General features: G+C 32.5%; 2 protein-coding genes across 3 annotated transcripts; one reads left to right on the forward strand and one right to left on the reverse strand.

The window, feature by feature from the left end:
• Positions 1 to 31: 31 nt before the first annotated feature.
• On the reverse strand, positions 32 to 4,468 carry rl (Mitogen-activated protein kinase rl). Of its 2 annotated transcripts, none has more exons than XM_066740727.1 (8): positions 4,216 to 4,468; positions 3,389 to 3,515; positions 3,195 to 3,305; positions 2,864 to 3,115; positions 2,612 to 2,779; positions 2,289 to 2,477; positions 2,081 to 2,213; positions 32 to 1,933 (listed from the first exon to the last, which is right to left on the reverse strand). In XM_066740727.1, the coding sequence occupies exons 1-7, from the start codon at positions 4,338 to 4,340 to the stop codon at positions 2,088 to 2,090; spliced, it is 1,098 nt and encodes a 365-aa protein (XP_066596824.1). In that variant the 5' UTR covers positions 4,341 to 4,468; the 3' UTR covers positions 32 to 1,933; positions 2,081 to 2,087. The 2 variants fall into 2 exon arrangements, with proteins under 2 accessions (XP_066596824.1, XP_066596825.1); XM_066740728.1 differs by having other exon boundaries at positions 32 to 1,945.
• Positions 4,469 to 9,012: 4,544 nt separating this feature from the next.
• On the forward strand, positions 9,013 to 9,871 carry Rpb11 (DNA-directed RNA polymerase II subunit RPB11). Its single transcript, XM_066741032.1, has 4 exons — positions 9,013 to 9,253; positions 9,331 to 9,420; positions 9,482 to 9,656; positions 9,733 to 9,871. The coding sequence occupies exons 1-4, from the start codon at positions 9,201 to 9,203 to the stop codon at positions 9,766 to 9,768; spliced, it is 354 nt and encodes a 117-aa protein (XP_066597129.1). The 5' UTR covers positions 9,013 to 9,200; the 3' UTR covers positions 9,769 to 9,871.
• The last annotated feature ends 106 nt before the right edge of the window (positions 9,872 to 9,977 follow it).

Consider the following 9,977-nt stretch of genomic DNA (forward strand, 5'->3'; position numbering starts at 1 on the left):
ATTTAGACTTAAGATGAAACAGCGTCAAAAATTCGATTGGATTATTTTATTTTTCAATTGGGAACGACACCCGAGTTCGTCTACTCTCTTACAAATCAGCTTTTTCCATTCATTCTCACTCATACTTTATTCCAAAAAGTACTCAATAAATATTTTTGTACGCCTTAGACAACTCTTCAGTTTAGAACGAAGAGGACCCTCCTCTTCCTGATTCTCGAATAACACACATAAGGAAGATTGAATGGTAATTAAAAGCGATTTTTATTCCCAGAAAGACTTTGAAAGCTAGAAAAAGTTCTGTAGCCCTGGATGCTGAGAGAGACATCGATACTTTCTTACCAATTAAGAACATCTTCATTAATAAAATATTTTCAGAATTTGCAGCTTTATAACCATTGCTGAAATTGAAATTAACTTCATCATCCATAACTGAAAATGATGAAGTCATCGTTGAAACATCCACGAGATGCTGCAAGGTACGATCAAGGTTACAATACTTGAGATATCAAGTGGATCTACAATATAGTTTTTCCCAGGTTGTAAAATACTCGAGTTATAACTTGTGCTCTCATTTGCATCCAATTATTTCATCCGAGGCATGCAATGAATAAAAACAGACTAAATTCGAGGTACAAGAGCCGTAAAATGTTTAATGATTTCTTAAATTTATATTTATCTCTCGTAATCATATTCTCTTTCTTTGTTTTTCTCGATGAAGCAACAGATCTCTCATTAAATTCTCAAAATGCGCATATTTCAATTTTTAAACACTTAAAACACATATCGAATATCAATTATCGTGTGTCAAGAATTGACAAATCGTTATCTTATGTTCTTCCACATCATCATCATATTATCTTTCAAAACTGAAAGAATTCTCTTTCAAGACTTTGATTTCTACTTTTAACAATCACAATAAATATGTATAGCTCTTTCTAGAAAAGATCCCCTTGGCTTGATGAGGGAATACTTACTTAGCTGTTATCGGATCCCTTTTAGATAAAAGCGAAAAACTTTAACAGGAATAAATCAGTTATAAATTCATAATTAATGACTCTCATGAAGAAACTCTGAATGTTGCAAAGATTCGCTCATCAAGGACAGATCTTTTCATGAAGACGTGAAAATGATTATTAATGGGGTATCAATGATAAATCGGTGTTTCTCAATTTACACCAATAATAATATATAGAGAACTGCACAAATTTTACATTATGTATTCATCGATGAAACAATGAATCCAGAATATTAAGCTTGATCCAGAATACGTATTATTGATAATCATTCAGGTTCCTCAAATAATATAAATAATATAACATAGTCTACTACATAAATTTAACGTCATATTCATCAATGATACGATAACTTGAGAATTAGTAAGATTCACAAAATGTATCACTGATTATCCATAACGAGTCATTGGTTAATTATGATGTGGCATCTTAATATTGGCAACCCCGCGACAAATCTTGATGAGTCGGGTATGAAACTGATAAATCCTTAGCCAGGTTGCTCTTTACCGACCAATGAAATCACAGACAGCATACGACGGTGATTAATAACAATAATTAATTGTCAACTAGCGTAACCTATGTCGATATTTATACGGGAAAATAAAAATGTTATAATACAAAGTAAGAATTATGCACGTGAGAAAAATCACTGTATATTCTTTAATGCTTTCTTCCCTTTTATCGCGTCCTTTCTGTTTCATTCTCTCTCTCTCTCTCTCTCTCTCTCTCTCTCTCTTTCGTCTCAGGTCATTTGTGAATGTACATGTGCGGAGGTCTCAGGCGTGCCTTATCATTCACCAACTTACACTCCGCAAACGTTAAAATTGTATCATCCTCATCTTTTCGCTTCAGTAATCTTTTTAAAGCGCGTTACAGTTGACTCCCGCACGCCCCGCTCCCTTTTTGGTCATCCTGCGAATCTATCGTCATATCTAAAATTAACTTCTTAGATAAAATAAGTAAAGCTACAATATATAAGTTAAATTATTTAAGACATAATTTAACAATTTTTTTCGTGCAGCTATTCGAATCAAGATAACGTTAGTTCAAGCGATATTGTGACTTACCAATAGACTACATAGCATTTTCTTGGTGATTCTTCTGGAAGAGTATAGTCTCCTCAAAAATATACTGCTTTAAAATTTCTTTGGGAAGATCATCTAGCTCCATGTTAAATTTAAATGGTTCGGTTGCAACGGGCTAAACAAAAGGGGGAGAATATTGAATGAATTGATGAAAAAAAAAATTCGTGGACTGACTTTTAGTGTTTGCTACCTCATCAGCAGGATCGTAATATTGCTCCAAATAAGGATGAGCCAGTGCATCTTCGACAACAATTCGTTTGTTGGGATTGAATGTCAGCATTTTATCCAGAAGGTCCAAAGCTCTAGGATCTGCATCGGGGAAGAGACTCACCCAAGGAACCTTTGGTTTGTACGGTAACGATTGAAGATAATTACGAGCCTGAAATAAATATTTTTCGAGTTAATAATTAATTTGAGAGAATTCGGCTTTTTTAAAAATGTGAAGAACGAAAAGTGTAAGGAATAGATTGTACAAATAGAAACGCTAGAAGAAAATCGATAAACGGTAGGAACCTTCTCGTTAATAATACACTCAAGGTCTTCGGCGGAAGGTGAGCCGAGGACACCGAGAATATGATTCAGCTGATCAAGGTAATGCTTGCCAGGAAAAATAGCCCTTCGCGACAACATCTCTGCTAAAATACAACCAACGGACCAAATGTCGATCGACTTTGTATAACCCTAGTAAACAAATCATGTTTATAGTTAAAAAGATGCAAAATTTTATTTTAGAACAATTGCATATTTAATTAGTAAACTAATTACCTTAGAATTAAGCATAATTTCTGGAGCCCTGTACCACCTAGTTGCTACATATTCAGTGAGGAAGCCAGCATGATTATGATCTGGATCAGCCACTCTGGCTAAGCCAAAATCACAGATTTTCAGATCACATGTTGTATTCAGAAGCAAATTGCTCGGTTTCAAATCTCTATGCAGCACATTGGCAGAATGAATGTACTTTAACCCCCGAAGAATTTGGTATAGAAAATAACATATGTGATCATTGCTTATAGCCTAAAAAATATATAAGCATTCATCAATTATTAATAATTCTTATTAATTAATCATTAATATTTCAGTTCTCATTATCCACCTGGGTTTTTAATAGTTTATAGAGATCAGTTTCCATTAAACATTGGACGATGTACACATCTTTCATTTGATCTATTGTTGGTGCTCTTAATATATCTCGTATGTCTATAATCTAATAAAAAAGTAAAAAAATGCCAATGATACTTTTTAATCATTCGTTCTAAAGTAAAAACGGAGAAGCATATAAAGTCTTACATTTTCATGTTTAAACCTTGTTAGAATCTTTATTTCCCTCAGAGTTCTTTGGCTGTAGGTTTGATGCTCAAATGGAGAAATTTTTTTTATAGCTACTTTTGTCTTTGTAACATTATCATAAGCAGATCTGAAACAAAGAAATTATTTATTAAACATCTGGTTAAAATTTTTCTAAGCCAATAAAAAATCTGATATGTCAGTGTATTCATATATCAACAATCACTTTTCAGATTGTAATTTATAATTTTCGTAGTTTTTCTTGAATAAAAGTAAAGATTTTATTTAAAAAGAAAACTTTAAAAACATATATATATACATATATATATATATATAAAATAGAAGTCACAATCTTCAACTCATTAGTGTCATATTGAATGTACTATAACACAAGTAAGACTATTTTACAGTCATAATAAATAATAATATTCACAGGATACCATGAATACACTGATAAAGCGATTTTAATTAGGTATGTTAAGAACATAAATAACACTGATAAGGAGATAAGAAGATCAAACAAAGGTGAGAAGTTCTTGGAAGGAGCAGGGTGTGACATTCATTTAAAACTGGCGCCAAAAATAATTGAGCCTTACTATAAGGGAAGGCTAAAGATACTAAATACTCCAAAATTTCATTATCAAATGTCAAATAAAGCTTGATTGTTGACCCCGTAGAGATACTTTATGGGATTTGACTAAGTATATTGAGAGAGGTTGGAGTAAGTGAACTTTTTTGTATTAATTGTTTATCTTATCGCTTGTCATACAGTGAAAACACCACTGCTAAATGTTGAGAAAGAACGAAAAATTTGACTTGCAAACACTTACACAACCATTCCATAAGCTCCTTCGCCCATGTACGATAAATTTGTGTATCTAGGACCGACTTCGAAAGTTTGTCCGCGGACAACCTCGCAATTTGGATTAACACTTACAGAAGCTTCGCTCGCCATTTTGACAACTACTTTGCGCCACTTTGCGCCTTGCGGACCTTGCGGTTGCGGTTCTCACTGGTTCTCACTTCTCTCGTCGCTCTCGTCCCACCCGTCTCTGCCAGACTGCCAACCCTGCTTACTGCTAACCACTGCTAACTGCTAAGTGCCAACAGTGCCAACAATGCTCTATCAGCAATCAGCTTCGGCTGTTATCGGTGCGCATCGGGCACTGTCGGGTTCAACGAATCAACCAAATCAACGACTAAAATCATTTTATTATTTCTGTATTTTCAATATCCATGCAGTTGTCAGTTATTGGCATTTATAGAACAGAGAAGCTTTCTTTCAGTTTTCTGTTAAACGGGCAACGTACCCCACATGATAAGCTGATAATTCGTTGTCTTTTATTTCATTTTAATTCGATCTATGGGTTTATCAATTAGGGTTTGTTCTTTTTCGCGGCATTATCGAATTGGTTCACCAGACATATTAGCTGTGTTTTATTTAGCTACACTTTTAACACTTTTCTACACTTTCCGTATTTCTGTCTTTGTCCATTGTATAAGTTGACACCTTAAAAAGTGCACAAAGTGTAAAAAGTGTAGCAACTTTTTGCTAAATAAAACACAGCTATAGGTCTGTTTTCGTTGGCCTACACTTTTAACACTTTCTACACTTTCTGTATTTCTGTCTTTGTCTATTGTATAAGTTGACACCCTAAAAAGTGCACAAAGTGTAAAAAGTGTAGGCAACGAGAACAGACCTTATGTAGTACATACAATGTAATGTACATAGTATGTATGTATATATGTATATGTATGTGTTTTTTCTATTTCTCACTCTAGCTTATTGCACTAGTGCATCAATGCAGCGAAAAAGAACAAACCTATAATGAACGGATCAAGCTTCGCCCGCCTTCGGCGGGCGAAGCTTGATCGCGATTATGCAGAGGGTCTCGTTCGAAAGATCACTTGGTAGTACCGCTAGAGTACGCAGATGTCGCCACAACTTTCAGCGTCTATAATTTTTTGACTCCACGCCCAATGGCTCGGCCACTCCTGTTCCTGCCCGCGCTCGTCATATTTTAGAGTTTTGGTGCTGAATTTGTACATTCTTTTCTGGGTGGGAAAAAAAAAATTAAATGTGAAGTTTTTTTTTTTTCATATATTTGGGTGGGAGTGATCTTTCGAACGAGACCCTCTGCATAATCGCGATCAAGCTTTGTGTCTCGTTCTCCGATCACTTTACAGGTATAGTTTCTGCTTCCCTATACTATCTTGTAGCAAAAATGCTTCTCGCAAAATTGATTCATTTCCATCTCAACTACTCTATACTATCTTATAGCAAAAATTTAAAGACAACAGCAGACGAAACGCGACATCGACAAATATGAAGATGACGTTTTGGACGTAGTAAAAGTATTATCCAGAAAGCATATTATTTATGTTGGAAACGTAGGGATGTTGAAAAATGGAATGGAAAATAATGCAAATATGGTGCATATATATAATATTATTTATCAAGTATAAAAAGGAAGAGATCGGATGTAATTTTCAGCCTATAAAGAGGAAAAAGCATCAGATAAGTATCGGGAGCAGTAAATCAAAAGAAAGATTAAAGAATATTTTGCTTTGTTAAATTAATCTTTCTTCTGACTTGCTGCTCCCGATACTTATATATCTGATGCTTTTTCCTCTTTATAGACTGAAAATTGCATCCGATCTCTTCCCTTTTATACTTGATAAATAATATTATATATATGCACCATATTTGCATTATTTTCCATTCCATTTTTCGACATCCCTACATTTCCAACATAAATAATATGCTTTCTGGATAATACTTTTACTACGTCCAAAACGTCATCTTCATATTTGTCGATGTCGCGTTTCGTCTGCTGTTGGCTTTAAATTTTTGCTATAAGATAGTATACATAGAGGAGTTGAGGGCAGCGTTGCCAAGTCCGCCATGTTGGAAGATACTACGCTGTATAGTTTGTTGGCGAGAATTGAATATACCACGCAAAATGTATAGTAAGTGTGATTCACAGAGAAGAAACGAAGTATAGTGTTTTAGGTATAGGCTTTGTTCTTTTTCACTGCACTATCGAACTGGTGCAATTAGTTGAAATAAGACAAACATATGTTTTATCGCTCTAACTTATTGCACTAGTGCAGTAATACAGCGAAAAAGAACAGACCTATAATAAGCTCTCAGTGCTTTCGGACGTGTTTTTTTTGGCCATTAATCTTGCGTCGCGGCGTTGTGTAGTTAGAATCAGAGGGGCGAGGGGATTTCTAGGGAGTTTGTACGTAGCTGTTAAATGGCGCGATTAACCCTCAATTTTATAGCATCAACAAAAATAATATTTTCGGAACACGATTGTGGAAAAGAAGGAAGGATTTTAATAAATAACAGAGAAGACAAAATATATCAGATGAGTATAAATTAATAAAAAAAATGAAAATTATTGTGAATTTTTAAGAAAATATACTTTGTGGTTATTTTATTTTTGTTACAGTTGAAATCCGGTTATGATGACTTTCAATTAAGGAAAAAAGTAATTATAGACTAATAAATGAAAAAGTATTAAAACAGGAAGCACTTCTCTGTATGGCCCAGTCATTTCAATAATTGTGACTTAATGTTATAATAGTGAATGTGTAAGCGATTAGTGCATATACAACAAACTCTTATTGTAAATTTAATAATCTTGTATGACAATGTTTTAATTGCTATTATTTTAAATTAAAGCTAGTTTAATTAACATATTTTTATTTCATCCCTTTCTCAAAATTCTAAACACACATGGTAATTACCTATTCTTGTAGTAGTCATATATTCGTTAAATTACATACAAAATTACAACTGTTTTATATTTGTAAAGCATAGCTGTTTGTTGCAATGATTTTTATTATTCAATGTGAGACAAATCGCATTTTGTTTAGGCAAATGTCTTATTTATCCGCCACATCCTTCCATATCTTATGTAACATTTATTTGCCTTGTTAGTTCTTTCTTTTAGTTTTCAAAATATACGATTAATTTTTTGCTATTTTTATATACACTCAGATATAGCTATTCTATTGACTAATTAATCTTATAAATGTCAAGATGATTGGTAAACCATTGTTCTATTAAAGTTGAAGAATGGACACTTGAATTATTTTACTTATAATGTTTGGCATCTCTTCCATAGGATATCTTCCCTTTAAATTTGAGAGGATGTTGTTCTCCAATACATTTAAGGATACTGCTGAATTTATCTTGCTTTTAGCTTCAAATAATTCACATTTGGATATCCTTCCTCAATATATAATACATATTTTGTTAATCCTATTTGTTTGTGAAATTTATCTGTTCTAAAACCTTAATTAATCCAGTTACTAGATATATAATATATCATTTTCAAAGAATTGATATCTTTCTATCAATCTTAACAATATCATAATAGATGTAATGAAATATGTATTCTATATTCAAAATAGATATCCATGCGTGTAGTTGGAAAACTATTTAAAGCTGAAAACAAGATGAACTCAGCAGTATACATATACCTTTTAAAGAACTTTATCTTCACAAATATTATCAGAACATATCTCGCAGAAAAGTTGCCAAATTTTAATAGCATCATTCAAATGTCCATTTTACAAATTAAACAAGATAATGGTTTAACAATCATTTCAACAATTACAAAAATAATTGCAGATCAGCAGTGTTATTAGATCTGTGTGTATGTATAAATGATTAAAAAATTAATGTTATATGATATAGACTGGAAGAAAATAGTGCAACGGAGCCAAATAAATGTCGCATAAAATATGGAAGGATATGGCGGATAAATAAGACATTTACCTAAACAAAATGCGATTTGTCTCACATTGAATAATAAAAATCATTGCAACAAACAGCTATGCTTTACATATATAAAACAGTTGTAATTTTGTATGTAATTTAACGAATATATGACTACTACAAGAATAGGTAATTACCATGTGTGTTTAGAATTTTGAGAAAGGGATGAAATAAAAATATGTTAATTAAACTAGCTTTAATTTAAAATAATAGCAATTAAAACATTGTCATACAAGATTATTAAATTTACAATAAGAGTTTGTTGTATATGCACTAATCGCTTACACATTCACTATTATAACATTAAGTCACAATTATTGAAATGACTGGGCCGTACAGAAATGCTTAATGTATTAATACTTTTTCATTTATTGGTCTGTAATTACTTTTTTCCTTAATTGAAAGTCATCATAACCGGATTTCAACTGTAACAAAAAAAAAAAAAAAACCACAAAGTATATTTTCTTAAAAATTCACAATAATTTTCATTTTTTTTATTAATTTATACTCATCTGATATATTTTGTCTTCTCTGTTATTTATTAAAATCCTTCCTTCTTTTCCACAATCGTTTTCCGAATATTTTTGTTGATGATATAAAATTGAGGGTTAATCGCACCATTTGACAGCTACGTACAAACTCCCTAGAAATTCCCTCGCCCCTCTGATTCTAATTACACAACTAACACAACACCGCGACGCAAGATTAATGGCCAAAACACGTCCGAAAGCACTGAGAGCTTATTATACCTAAAACACTATACATCGTTTCTTCTCTGTGAATCACACTTACTATACATTTTGCGTGGTATATTCAATTCTCGCCAACAAACTATACAGCGTAGTATCTTCCAACATGGCGGACTTGGCAACGCTGTACCGATACTGCTACTGCTGTATATAGTACTTCCGTTCGCATGACATACGAAGTCAAAATAATTTTTAGGCATTTATTTTTGACTAGAAAGGTAGGCAAGGGAGCTACCTTAAAGTGAAAACAGGTTATTAAAAAGTTATTTGTAAAATGAATGCACCACCAACCTTCGAATCATTTCTTTTATACGAGGGAGAGAAAAAGTCAGTAGTTTTTTGTTTCTGGTACATCCTAACCTTAAATTTTCTTACCTAATTTTTACTTAAATTTTGGCTTACAGGATTATTAAGGAGCAAGACACAAAAGTTCCTAATGCAGCGATTTTCACTGTTAACAAGGAAGATCATACTTTAGGAAACATGATTAGAAAGTGAGCATTAGTTAGACATTGTATTGTTATGTATATACTATGAGCTTGTTTACTTTTACAGCCAATTGCTAAAAGACCCCCAAGTTCTATTTGCTGGCTATAAAGTACCACATCCATTGGAACATAAATTTGTTATTAGGATACAGACAACTTCTGACTATACCCCTCATGAAGCTTTTATGCATGCCATTACAGATTTAATTGCTGAATTATCCTTGTTTGAGGAACGTTTTAAGGTAAGTCAATATTTTGTATAAGTAACAGGCATCAATTGATATAATTAATGTTGATTATTAAATACTATGCTTACAGGAAGCAATTAAAGAGAAAAAGGAAGGCTTGGATTAAACTCTTAATTAGTAAACTTTTTGTATATAGAATAGCTTAAGTAAACAATAAGAAATTAAACATTTTTTTATCAAAATCTCATGAGTTACCATAAATTATCACTGATACTTTGCTTTATTACTAAAAGTTCTCTAATATTGTATTCCAAAAACAGAAGTGCGTATCTCTCAAAAAGAGTATTTTAATTAGATTCAATGATGCAGCCAGGA

The sequence above is a fragment of the Prorops nasuta genome, unplaced genomic scaffold (assembly GCF_024137725.1).
Source record: "Prorops nasuta isolate Cenicafe-Biocafe unplaced genomic scaffold, Cenicafe_Pnas_1.2 PNAS00024, whole genome shotgun sequence".
In the NCBI taxonomy this organism is placed as follows: Eukaryota; Metazoa; Arthropoda; class Insecta; order Hymenoptera; family Bethylidae; genus Prorops; species Prorops nasuta.

Bases quoted from the DNA above. Each gene is read 5' to 3' on its own strand.
- rl (XM_066740727.1), bottom strand. From the start codon at position 4,340: ATGGCGAGCGAAGCTTCTGTAAGTGTTAATCCAAATTGCGAGGTTGTC. The intron at 2,780-2,863 runs GTAATTAGTTTA...TTTGTTTACTAG, and splicing joins AAATTATGCTTAATTCTAAG to GGTTATACAAAGTCGATCGA. The intron at 2,214-2,288 runs GTAGCAAACACT...CCTTTTGTTTAG, and splicing joins ATTACGATCCTGCTGATGAG to CCCGTTGCAACCGAACCATT.
- Rpb11 (XM_066741032.1), top strand. From the start codon at position 9,201: ATGAATGCACCACCAACCTTCGAATCATTTCTTTTATACGAGGGAGAG. The intron at 9,421-9,481 runs GTGAGCATTAGT...TTACTTTTACAG, and splicing joins TTAGGAAACATGATTAGAAA to CCAATTGCTAAAAGACCCCC. The intron at 9,657-9,732 runs GTAAGTCAATAT...CTATGCTTACAG, and splicing joins TGTTTGAGGAACGTTTTAAG to GAAGCAATTAAAGAGAAAAA.